This window comes from Platalea leucorodia (genome assembly GCF_965183815.1).
Source record: "Platalea leucorodia genome assembly, chromosome: 9".
Taxonomy (NCBI): domain Eukaryota; kingdom Metazoa; phylum Chordata; class Aves; order Pelecaniformes; family Threskiornithidae; genus Platalea; species Platalea leucorodia.
Genome location: NC_138831.1, coordinates 21,842,346 through 21,855,730, shown reverse-complemented (window position 1 = coordinate 21,855,730; position 13,385 = coordinate 21,842,346). Strand labels below are relative to the sequence as shown.

At 39.9% G+C, this 13,385-nt stretch overlaps 1 protein-coding gene across 1 annotated transcript in view; it reads right to left on the bottom strand.

Annotated features, from left to right (window-relative positions):
• IARS1 (isoleucyl-tRNA synthetase 1) overlaps window positions 1-11,790 on the bottom strand; it is a 110,182-nt gene extending 98,392 nt beyond the window's left edge. Inside the window, exons 1-5 of the mRNA XM_082322249.1 lie at window positions 11,716-11,790; window positions 5,705-5,824; window positions 5,008-5,164; window positions 4,409-4,528; window positions 1,452-1,534 (exon numbers count right to left, since the gene is read on the bottom strand). Coding sequence (XP_082178375.1) covers window positions 1,452-1,534; window positions 4,409-4,528; window positions 5,008-5,164; window positions 5,705-5,823 — 479 coding nt within the window. The 5' untranslated portion in view covers window position 5,824; window positions 11,716-11,790. The remainder of the gene's footprint in view (window positions 1-1,451; window positions 1,535-4,408; window positions 4,529-5,007; window positions 5,165-5,704; window positions 5,825-11,715) is intronic.
• Window positions 11,791-13,385: the final 1,595 nt, after the last annotated feature.

Below are 13,385 nucleotides of genomic sequence, written 5' to 3'. Positions count from 1 at the left end.
GTAACATGACCCTCCAAGACTTGGAAGACTTTCCAGAAAACCCAATTTTTAAAAGTAGACTTTTAAAAATATATTTCATTACATGATTACAAAGAAAATTAATAGCATCAGGAGGCAAAAAAGTACAAAATTAAGAGGTTGTCTGCCTACATACTTCCTAAAATCTCATACCACAGAGATTTCAGATCTAAAGTTTATATTTTAGAGCCTGTATCCAAAGCAAGCATTAGAGGAGGTAACCTCTGTAAGCCAGGTGAAAGATCAGAAATTTTATTTCAAAGGGGGCAGGAAAACAAGCCACAAAAAAAAGGCTTGGACCGTTGAGAGAGATGCTGCAGGTAGTTCAAGTCAGGTTTGTTTTTTAAATGGTCCTTGGAAGATGCTAGTTAAACAGGATTTAAGGTGCCACTAATTATTTTTGTAACTTACAAAAGGAAGGCTTCTTGTCAGCCTTAGCTTTATCATTATGCAGGGTTTCTTCAGCTAAGTTAGTTAAACATCTGCTCCCTTCCCACCATCTTTTCAATGTTCATTGAAAACTCACTGGCACTTCAGCCCTCTAGAATGGCTTCAGAGATATCGAAGTTCTGTTAATCCTTTATCATTACCATATGTAACTAACTAGACAATTAAAGGTTACTAGTAAAATTTAAACATTAAAGAACATCAATAATACTTTAATATGTATATAATTTGCTTTTCAATGGCTTTTTGTCAGCATATACTCTGCTAAACCTCTCCCTGCAATCCACCTTGTAATTCTATCACCTGAAGGACTCAATGTTGCCATTTCTCCACTGCATTAGGTCAATTTGATTATCCTTAACATATAAGGTCATCTTGTCTTTTGGAAGGCCAACAGTCACCCTGAATACATTGCCAAAATACCTGAACTTTACTTAGCTCTGCACCAGGAGTCCCAGACAGTTGTCAAACTATGCTGCCAAGAAAAAGATGACAGCGGATTCCCTGCCTCTAAATTCAGGCTTGAAGAAGACGTTTAGAGCTAAGCTGAGTTTGGATAGTTTGCCCATTTGCAGCTGACAGTGTGAAGAACATCAAGAATGTAGAGATATAATGTAATTTCCTAAACCAAGCAAGGAACATATGAGTAGATCTTCAGAATTGCTTTTAAGTTGACATGGAGCAGTAAGATTTCATGGCTCACTAAAAGCAGTACCGTTGTACTTTATTTTGAAAAACGCCACTATCCTGAAGAAGAAAAAAGTATGTCAATTAATTCCCTCACTTCGACATCAAGAGATTTCACATCACCTTAATTACTCTGCCCACTATTTATCTGAATTTGGAATGTTTCAAAACAGTTCTAGTGATATAGGAACCAACACACGTTTACAATAATTGAAGCCTTCTTAACATTGCAAATTCATTAAGCATATATGTAATGTATATAAATGTACATATGTAAAAATGTATACAAGTTAACTTACCACACAGACTCCATGAACTCAGGATAAAGAGTTTTATAGTCCTTTTCAAAATCAATCCAGCGTCCTAATCTGGTAACACTGAACTGTTAAGAAACAGACACACAGATTGAAAGGCATTTTAACATTAAAGATCATGATACATTTCCAGTATTTATTCTGTAAAACAGCCTGATTTTAAGTGCAGTGTTTGTCCCACATCAATGAAACACATCTATGAAATATTTTAGCCTGACAATAGTCCTGAACAGTGTATTTAAACAGGCAAAAATAAGCAAAGAATGAAACCATGAACATAATTGTTTAGCACCAAGGTCATGCAACAGGCAAACGTGTTCAACACTACTAAACAGAAATGGTGGATCATTCAAGGTTCAGCCAAGGTTCAAATGCCTGAAAATTACTTTTGATTACAGTGGTCTTGCTTCTATTTTTAAAACTACTCGTTGCAGAGAGAGTCAAAATCCAGAACACAGTCTATCAGCTTTCAGTTTTATGAAAACATGATGTAATTCGAAGACAAAGAAATGCTGAAAGAAATTGATATGTCACAAGAAGTTATCAAAACTATTTCAGGGCCAACTGCCTTCTTTGACTTCCCAAAGCTATGACAGGGCTGCCAAAGACCACAAGACTGACAGGTGTTAGTCCCTGTCTCAGGACAGATTATGGTCATGTCCATTGGCATGGAATATGAAAACTAATGAGTAATAAGCTAGCTATGGGATTCACTTGGACAAGTGGCACTCTCTTGCCAATTTCACAGATATCAGAACCCCTAACTCTGCGAATAACCAAGCCCAGAGACACCTGTCCTGACACTGTTAGACACAGACTATAATGAATGTCAAACTAGTAAAGGGAAAACAAAGCAAATGAATTCTCTCACCTCTTATTTTCACATAACACCTGAGCTCCTGAAACGCATCAATTTTGGTTCTGACCTTTAAGCCACTCTGATATTCCACTATTAAGATCCAAAGCCTAGGACTGATTAGTACAAGGATCCATGAAGTTGGAGTATTATGTTAGGTCTCAGCACTGAAAGATCTTACACATCCAAGGAACCTTTTATATTTTTTCATAAGGTTCAACCATTTGCTAGCCACCTGAGACAGAAAATAAACACTATCTCCAATAGGAATGTTGGGAATTCTTCTCTAACACTACCCCAAAATATTTGAATTTATTACCAGACAAATCACAAAGACGACATTTAAACAAATTTCATTATTTTTATTAATAATCTAAAATATATGTCTGTGCGTGGAAATACACACATATACATGCACAAGTTTATGCACAAAACAAAATACAAAATCCATTTACCATCCAAAAGACTAAGTATTTGGACTAATCAGCACTGCAAAAATACCAGTTGCTGAAGACAGCTTAAGAAGTTAAAAGGAACAACTATAGAAAACAAAACACGAACCTGAATGAATCTTTTTATTTCTAAAGGCAACAAAGAATCATTGATGATGTTTTCGAAATACAAAATTTCAAAGTATAGATAAATGATTGTATATTTGAAAAAACAAACTCTGTGCTTTTCATCCAGCCACTCGCTTAGATTTAGACCGCAGTTATTCTAACAAAGGCAGCTGTAGTTTCTTTGGATATGGCCATAACTTCAAAATGCTCCCAAGGGCAAGAGGGAAGCGATACTCAAATAAGAAACTGTATTTCAATCAAAAGGAATACAGCAGGACTAGAGAACATACAAGAGGATTGTGATGAGGTACAACTGCTTCTGCATGTGGAAAAAATAAAGAATTAGGACTATTCTGCCTATAAAAAGAAACAAGTGATGGTGAAGATAAAGGTTTACTGGAAAACATATTATAGAAGAACTGCAGTTCTTCAAATTATGTATAGGAATGCCTTGATACAGACTGTTTAGAGGCCATCAGTATACCTACATGCAAAATGTAGCTAGATAAATTCATGACGGAAAAAAACAAAAATCTGTTAGGGATTATAAACTAGGGAAAAAAAATTAAAAATCCTTTGACCTAGGAAGGCCTTGTGCCACAAAGGCTGAAAAAATATTGCCTCTTCTTCCATTCTTCCTTTGGCATTTGCTATTGCATGCTGTCACTGTAATATAGTGGCACAGCTAGGAAAGCACCTGGGCCCCTCCTCAGCTCCAGAAAGCCATAGAAAAGTCATCACTTCACAGACATATCAGACTGAGAGCAAATAAAAAGTACTGGGCTAAATGTACTTTATTCTGGCCACATTGCTAAGGACAAAAATAAGAAGCATCAGTTAGAAAAAAACTTGTGCATCTCTTAAGAAAATATCTACTTGGAACAGGTCTCCAGCCTCAAGAGTCTGCACAGACCAATGCTCTCCCTATCACCATACTCATGGGATATAAAGTTTAGACCAACAGTCTCTTTGAAGACTGAGGGCTTACCCACACCCATTCTGACATAAAAACAGATGCTAGAACTTCTGTTCCAGAAATACAAGCTACAGAGCTACAGTCCTACACTCTGGCAATGAAAAGACTGAAAAGCGGGGGGAGGGGGAAGACGACAGGGACGACATGACAGAAAAGCAGGGAGGTTAATGTGCATTTCCTTTATTGATTCCATTTGAAAACCAAAGTCAGACCTCACTTTCAATTTTCTATACAAGAGAAGACATGAAGAAAGAGACAACTTGTTCAATGTATCTATTTGATGTTCGATGTATCTAGTTAGAGACTTTGAACTCCAGGTTACCTTAAAGTAACCTTCTCTTGACATCACAGCAGTCTCCCTGTTCTGAGCCACAATGTTGTTCTTTTTGTTCCTCTTTCAGGATCACCAGTGAGAAACAAGGCAGCTAAAGACATGAGATTTATGCACGTAATCAAATAGACAGAAGGATGAAGTTCACCCCAGCTGAAAAACTTCTGCACACATACAATCAGAAATGTACAGCAGAATACACATTGAGTCTTTACTTACCTCCCATTCCTTTGAGTATCTCATCACAATTCCTCTGCACTGGTTGTTGTATTCTTTAATTCCCATCTTCGCCACATCCTCTGGCCCTTTAATGCCTAAGGTCTTGTCAATCTCATATTCCTGAGAGCATTGAAAACAACCAGACAAAAAACCCACGCTGTCATCAAAAGCTTTCAGGATTTCTCTGGGTAATTTACTTATGTTCTATGCATTCTAATGAAGCTAAAGGGCTTCCTTTATCCTTTTGAGATTTCATGAGTATTGCACCTGAACTAAGCAGACATTTCAAAGGATAACCCTTGTGTGATTGTTTCTTTACTATCTTTAGAAAAAGAAAAAAAAATTTTCTGAAATACATACCAAATAAATACGTTTATAGTAACGAACAGAGTGCCTGGAGAAGGGCAGGTGACCAGTAGGAAGCACCTAAAACCACCACACGAGCAAAAGCCAGAGCAACACACTGGACAAAGAACTTCCCATTTCTCTTTTAACATCAAAGCCAGGCATAAGAGCAATAGAAATGTGATTGATAAGCAAGTAACAGCATGGAAAGAGGAACCAACAGAAATATCTGTAGGCAGATTTATTACACATACCACAGGTAAGCCATGGCAATCCCAGCCAAATCTTCTGTCAACATGAAAACCACTCTGATGAGCAAATCTGGTTACTATGTCTTTAATGGTTCCTGCAAGAATATGGCCATAGTGTGGAAGCCCAGTAGCGAATGGAGGGCCATCATAGAAGTTAAACCTACAACACAAGACAACATTCTTAATTAAATCAAAAACTGAGCATCAAATCTTCAAACAGCATAAGTATATCTGTATGCTTATGCTTCTTATGTCTTACTAGGACAATAGCAATTTCTTCCTCTTCTATTATCAGTCAGCATAGGTATCATGTTGGCAGTGAGACTAAAGGGAATATTTCAACTCGTTCAGTTCCTACTGATTGCCAGTTCTACCAAAATTACTACTGAAAATACCAGCATGCTGCTCCACAGCTGGCAGACACAGGAAAGAGTTGTCCTTGCTTACCTGCAGATTTCTTTTATAAACGCACCAAGCGGGAAAATACAGGTTTATTACTACTGTTTGTACACTGTTGATTCTTCACAACGTGAAATATAAACAGTAACTGACATGACAGCAACATTCGCCAAGACTGCTATCTGCAAAAGCAGCAGCTGCTGTTAACAGGACTGAGGCAAAAAAAACCCCAAAAGTAATTACAGCTAAGCCAACCTTGCATTGTCACACACAGTTGCTACAGCTTTTAGCAGATTCTTACCTAGGTCTATTCTTTGATTGCTTTAGGCATTCCTGGAAACAATTGAGATTTTTCCAGAGCTCCAATATCTTTTCTTCCTCATTTGGAAAAGTTATATTTTCTGGAACTTGTTGAACCATTCTTTCCCAGCAACGACCAAGCAGAGAAAAGAAAATACATATTGAACAGAAGTGAGAAAAAAAATTACTTCACAAATACAATTTATTGTCTTATAAATCCATATCACCAAACCACATCTCAGTTTTTCAAAGAGCATGATTCAGTGTAGGCATGGAAGCGAGCACTATATTCTAAAAGAAGCCTAAGAATTTTGACAGACTAGCACCAAAGGTTTGTAACAGGAAAAGGATCCTCCATTCATCCAGCTATGGTCGTTCATTTTTTAGTATGCTTTTATTTTTGTTTCATATAGAATGCAGTCAAAGGGCAAATTATTTTTTGGTTACAAGTTTGGGTTTGGTTTTTTTTTAGGGAAAGTTTCCAAGTTCAAACTGACCTTTCAGCATCAGTTTGTGAACTAGTGAGATGTACTTTAAGTGCAGGAACTAAAACGAGTGAAGAAGAGGCTCCGTTTCACTGTATATCTATTCTTACAATTTAAAGGTTTAAAACAGCATTTCCTCCATCTAGCTAGGCCACCATTCTCAGATGCTCCTAAAAGCAGCTAAGCTTCAGACAGCATAGTTGAAACACACTGCAATGGAAGATGAACACGTGGGGAAGAATTCAAACAAACAGATGAGGAAAAAGCTCAAAGACCTCAACTGTGCATCTTGAAAAGCTCTAACTTTCAGAGTACTGGCAAAACTACTAGTCTCTTTCTAATCTTTTTTTTTTTTTTCCCCCCTCTTCAGTTTTACAAGTGTGTCAGAACTAAGCCACAAGGGGGTACTTCTTGCTGGCCATTTCCTGAAGGTCTTTTTTTATTTGGTGGGTTTTGGCCACAAGAGCGCAAAGCCATTCTTCAATTCTGGGTAAGTCAATGAAAATCACTACAAGGAAAATTATGTCTTCACAATACAAGGAAGAGAATCCTCAACATCATTAAAAACACACAATAGAGCTGCCTCGTGTTCCAGACCTGCTACAAGATTCAAAGGGGTCAAATTTCAACAAAACGCTACAGCAAGCACTAAGCAAAAGCTCTGTGGAATAAGGATATTTAAGACAGGAGTTCCGTAACAGAAGAAAACCGGTTATGAAGGTTATAATAGACGACTGCAGAGAAGAAACAGGCTCTCCTACCTCTAATTTTAGTGCTGCTGCTCCTTAGCAGTTATACCAGAACGAGCTGAGCACTACTGAGACTCAAGTTTCACTTAGTGTTGTAAAATTACAAGCAATAGCACAAGGACTGAGTCTTCTGATTTACTCAGGTTTGTCAAAGAGCAACTATAAGCAGCAACAAATGCAAACATATAAAGACAATACTTCAAGTTACAGTTGACATGCTGCTTGATAGCGCTAAAGTTCCAAAACATTTACTTAAATGAAACCCAGAACACCACAGAACTTGCTAGCTCAATGCTTGAACCCATACGAAAAAATGTGCCCCAAAATGAAACCTACAGACAAATTCCACAATTCATACTTTTTGTATTAATGACAGATCATTCTCCCCACTAATAAACGCAAATTATCAAATAAGACAAGAAATTAATTGAGAAACCCACAACCTGGTACACAGGCAACACAGCGACTGAAGAAGAAATCATGAGCTGACAAGGAACACATGGACATGGCCTGGATGTATTCTTAAAAAGGTAATAACCAGTCTTAGCACAGTAAGTTACAGTACATGCAACTTGTACAAGAGTTTTCATCATCATATCTCAAAGCACTCAACGAAGGACTAATTAGACCATGCCACTTCTCAGTAATTTGATCACAGCCCCAAGATCACAGTACCAAAGACAATGGAGATGATAAAAGAATGTGGCCTTAAAGTTTATTTCCTACAAGCCAGCCAACTTGAGAAGAGGACTAAGGATCTGCACATTTTACTTAGATCAAATTTAGCCTTCGCAATGTAATGATAACTGCAAACTGGCAACTGGCCCAGCTGTCAAGTCCCTATAATCTAATAAATTAAATATATGTTTAAGGTTTAGTCTGTAACTGTGACCGGGCTATGGAAGCTGCTCACGTATCACAGACTCCATGCGTAAATCACAGTATCACTTTTGGCCCATTTCTACCAACTGAAGCACTGTATGCACAAACCAGTGTCCAGTAACCACAGGGCACAAATTCATACACACTCTTATCAATACTACAAGAGAAGTTTATTATGTCAGAATTAGGAAGAAAAAATTACTGATGAGAATTAATATGTAACAGTCACTACAGGTCAGTTTTTTCAAGTTACAGAACAGAATTTTAAACAGATTGACCTAAAAGACAAACCACATTTAAAATCTACCTATGGCTCAACCTCAGCTGAGCAAAAAGCAGACTTCCGTGTTCAGGAAAAGCACAACCAGTTTATAGACCGAGATATGAATAATTCTGTATACCTACAACAAAAAAAGTTCATTACTATAAGCAATCTAGGTATTTTAAAACAGAAAAAAAATCAAGGACAACTCATTACTTTGAACACTGAGTGAAAACATCACAAATGATGTTATAGAAATTATTATACAAATGCATCTAATAACACTTTTGGACAAGGCTCCAAATTTACATACAGATTAGTAAACACAAGGGTTTTTTTGTTTTCTTGTTTCTCTATTCATTTTCTGCTGACAAAAAGTGGTAAAGTTTAAGGCAATGCACCACTGGGGAACTTTTTTTTTTTTTTTAAGTACACTCATTTTTTTTAAAAGATAACAACATTCAATAGGAAAGGCGTGAAAGTTTGTAGATTGTACTACACCTGTCTCAAACTTATGCTGGGCTTCTTATCTAGAAGAAAAAAATAAAAAGCATTAAAACCATAAAAGCAAGTTAGAATGTGGGTTTTTGCATATTAAGATAAAAAAAATCAGTATTTAGTTTTTCAACAAAAATTCAATAAAAATGCCACTATGAATGAACTGAACCAGTATTTCAGAAATGCACTGGACTTCACATACATCACATATAGACAGATGATTAAAACAACATAGATTTCAAGATATTACTCATTTCATTGACTGAGAAACTGAAAAGATAAAGAACCAGTATGAACTAAAAGCACACAAAAGGTCTCCTAATTTCAAGGGCTTTATAATCAGTCTCTCATCCTTGTTCCAGTCACCTTCTCCCACAAACTATTCTATATAAGAGACCTATGCACAAACTTCCCCCCATAGACTAGGCAGAGCCTCCTTTCTCCATCTACAGATGCCCTCCCCAAAGTTAAACAGTGCGCTATTTTACATACACACAGAACTAGGCTCCCCATTTCTGCCTTTTTAGGTACTGAGCTTTGAGGCAAGGCAATTTCTGAGGGAACAATATTTGAAACTGTTCATCTGATAATCAAAAGCATACGTTTCTAGAACAGATGGAAACAACCAAGTTTAAAATAAAAGGAAGGATAGACGGGAACATAATGCTAAGCTAGAGAACAAACATTGCTTCTGAAAATCTTGTGCCAATGCCTTACACAGGGAATAAGACTTGCAACACTAATCAAAGACCTGAGAACAGGTGGGGGGGAAAAAATAAATCATGCACACCTACTGTAACTAACAGTTTACATGAACCACCAAATAGTTGGAAATGCAAGAATAAACTTATTAAAAAAAAAAAAAAATTGAGCGACCAGTTTTCTTCTTTAAAAGGACATAAAGCTGCCACCTTCATGGCCAGTCTCCCTAACACTGCAATTTATAAGTGTAATTACTTCAGGAAAAAATTAAAAACATGGTTTTCTTCACAAAAGTTTTGGGTTTGATGGTAACATAGAAAATGTATATTCACACCTTATTCATAGCAGACTGATAATGGCCTGATTATTCCACTGTTCTATTTGATGGGTCACAAAACTGAGGAGTTACAGACTTTTCTTACTGAAAAATATGCCCCAAAGTGAGCAGATCAAAAAACTAAACCGGGAAACTAGGAAGTGACAGCTTCTAATTTCTAAACAGGTAAATTAAGTCTGCTCAAGCTGAGCCTGATACTCGAGGATGGGTTAGGGAAAGTATATCAAGGTTAATTCATCTCAACGTATCACTCAAGATGAAACACTACGCGAGATGGACTATAGTTCATCTATCCCCCATCAAGGAGTGTTTCTTTTTATGCTGAAGAGCCAATTAAAAGATTGCTAGAAGAGTGAGCGGGCTCATAAATTAATACTATGTTTAGACACAAATATATTTCATACCATGTAAGAACTCGGTTTTACTCTCTATCTTATGATCTCTTAAGCAGATTTTTCTGTTGTCTTCATACTACCTTGACTAAAAGTGTAAAATTTGTCATTGTGCAAAACTAGGTTATTTTGAAATAACTTTGAACCACATATTTTAAAAAAATGAGAAACTACTGTCAGTTGAGTTAGCAAACACTGTTGTCATGTGCCAACTAAATTCTGCTATTACCTGACAGTCACTTCCTAATTATGTCACCAACAAAACTGAAAAAATATGCTTTCTTCAGTTTCCAGAAGGCTCCTGGGGGGCATGGTGGAGCCAAGATTTGCTGAAGACAGAAACATCAAATCCATCACAGCTACACTAATCAAAAGTGTGCTTTCCTCAAAAATTTCCCCTCTATTAGAAGGATGCTGAAGTGGAATGTTTAAGACATATTACACCTTGCAAGGCTTCTTAGGTTCTTTATTCAACAATTTAATGAGATTAAGCCTTGATGAGTACTAAACTCTGCAATAAGGAAACTGGTTAACCTTTAATAAGTACCTATTTTAAGTAATCACTAAATTCTACAAAAAGCAAAGAATCTGTATATCACCCAACAAAGCCTAAGTGTGCTGGTTTTGGCCGGGATGGCGTTAATTTTCTCCACAGTAGCTAGTATGGGGCTATGTTTTGGATTTGTGCTGAAAACAGTGTTGATAACACAGGGATGTTTTTGTTATTGCTGAGCAGCACTTACACAGAGTCAAGGCCTTTTCTGCTTCTCACCCCACCCCACCAGCAAGTGGGCTGGGGGTGCATAAGAAGCTGGGAAAGGACACAGCCGGGACACCTGACCCCAAATGATCAAAGGGATATTCCATACCATATGACATCATGCTCAGTGTATAAAGCTGGGAGAAGAAGGAAGGGGGAAACATTTGGAGTTACAGCATTTGTCTTCCCAAACAAGTCACTATGACACATGATGGAGCCCTGCTTTCCTGGAGATTGCTGAACACCTGCCTGCCGAAGGGAAGGAGTGAATGAATTCCTTGTTTTGCTTTGCTTGTGTGCACAGCTTTTGCTTGACCTATTAAACTGTCTTTATCTCAACCCATCCGTTTTCTCACTTTTACTCTTCTGATTCTCTACCCCATCCCACCGTGGGGAGTGAGCAAGCGGCTGTGCGGTGTTTAGCTGCCTGCCGGGTTAAACCACAACGCTAAGAGTAAAAAAATCTTATACGCAAACATAATGTTATACATACAAAATACATTAGCTCTAACGCCTGTAAAGGCGCTAGTAACATCAAAATCCCGCAGTGGAGCAGCCAGCCCGACCGCTTCCCCGTTAACGCGCTCCAGAGCTCCGGACGGTGACAGGACAGGTACCAGCCGGGCCACAAACCGCGCCCGGCGACCCGCCACTGAGCGGCGCGGAGGGAGAGCGGAGCAAGCAGCCAGCGGGACCGGCACGCAGCGTATGAGCCGCGGGTCTTCTGTGACACCCTAACAGGCACCGCCCGGCACCGGCGCCCGCACGAAGCGCCCCCGAAAACCCCGCAACGTCCCTGGGGCCTCGGCGCCGCCCCTCTGTCAGGCCCCTGAGCCGACCCCCGCCTCACTGACAGTCCCCCTCGGCCGGCGGGGGACGGAGGGGGAATGCGAGGAGCTCGGGAGAGGGGCCCCGAGGGCCGGGCCGGGTCCCGCCACCGCTCACCTCAGCACCGCCCGTCCCGCAATGATGCAACCGCGCCTGGAAAAGCATGACAGGAAGCACCAGCGGGCACACCCGGCAGCGACGGCCAATCAGCGGGCGGCACACTTAGAGCGCAATAAGGCGGCCTGCTATTGGGCACGCCGCTCTCCTGGAAACGCCAGGTCACGGCCGCGCGGGGCTGACCGGGAAACCCTTCCCGCCCTCCCAGCCTGCGCCTCCTCATTGGCCAGGACAGGGCGGAGGCGGGGCCTCCCCGCGGGAGGGGCGGTGACGGGGCTGTGGCTGCCGCCCGTGAGGGGCAGCGGGGGGGCACGGGCAGTGTTTAACCGGGGAGGATGAATCCTGCTCAGGTTTTAATGGCTTACATTTCTTTCGCAAACTAAAGTGGCTTTTTAAAATGTCCAGTGGTTGCCATCGCTGCGTTTGCGCACAGGGAGTGCAGCGCCCTGGGCTGAGGCGGCTACCGGCTGAGGGAAACCTCCGTTTGGAGACCCGCAGCCGTGACCCGCCGCGGTATTTCTGGGTTTGGAACACAGAAAGTGAAAACATTTTCTCTTGGCCACAGGATTTCCCCTCGCACACACACACAAAAAAAACCTCTAAAATCCTAAGAGTGAAATAAACTTGAACTTGTCTAGAGACACTACCACACACACATCTTGGAAGCTTGAACTTGCCTCCATTAAAGGAATACTCTTAAATATGTTGAGATACCAATTCTTAAGACTGTAAATATGACAAAAGTCCCCTCTTCTACTGCTGCGCTCCAACTAGAATAAAAGTTGTAAATGGGTTCCCATATGTCAAAGGAAACTTAAGAATTTGAAAAAGTATTACTACTGGCTGCCAATTGTGAAATTACAGAACATTTCCTTCCACCTATAGAAAGGGATGAAAACAGCTGTGGAAAGGCTCTGGACAGTGAAAAATGGAACAGAAACTAGGAAAAGCATGAATAGAGAAAGATGCTCTTTGTGGACTAGACATCTGTACACCTGAACCCCTAACCACATCAGATCGTGGGGAATTAAGTTCCGATCGATAATGGTCCAAGCAGTTCAACTGCCTGAGCTGCCTCCATGTAATGATTTTCAATTACTCTTTAAAACTTCTATACTAATACAAATATAGGTAATCAATAAAAGCTAGCTTTTGATTTTGATTTTCAGGACTAGGTACAAGATCAACTCACTGGTCCGTACAGGTCAGTGTCTGTCTGTGGTTGAGGGACACGTCGAGATGCAAAGCATGTCACGTTAAACAGAATTCTCACCTGCACAAAGAAGCACAAGACTATTTTGTACACAGAATTGCATACATCACTCTAGAATAGCTAAAAGGGGAACTCAATCTGCACCAAACTCAGAGAAACAACACAGAAAATGTGAACTGAGGCCAGAGTAAGCAGGACTAACAAACAGGACAGGGAGAGACTGGGTGCATGTGCTTGCCCAGCAAGAGTCTCCAGTGTAAACACCATGCAGAGATTCCTGCCTGTGTGGATCCGGGATGTTCTGTATTCAGGAGGGAAGTGTGAAGTGACAGAAATCTGTTTAACCCATACTGCTTTCTAACGCACCTAAGAGCTATGAAAAGGCCTGCGACAACCTAAAAGGAGGAGGACTTGGATTCTACCACCTGATGCAGCGTTCCTTCAACTGAGCATTTTG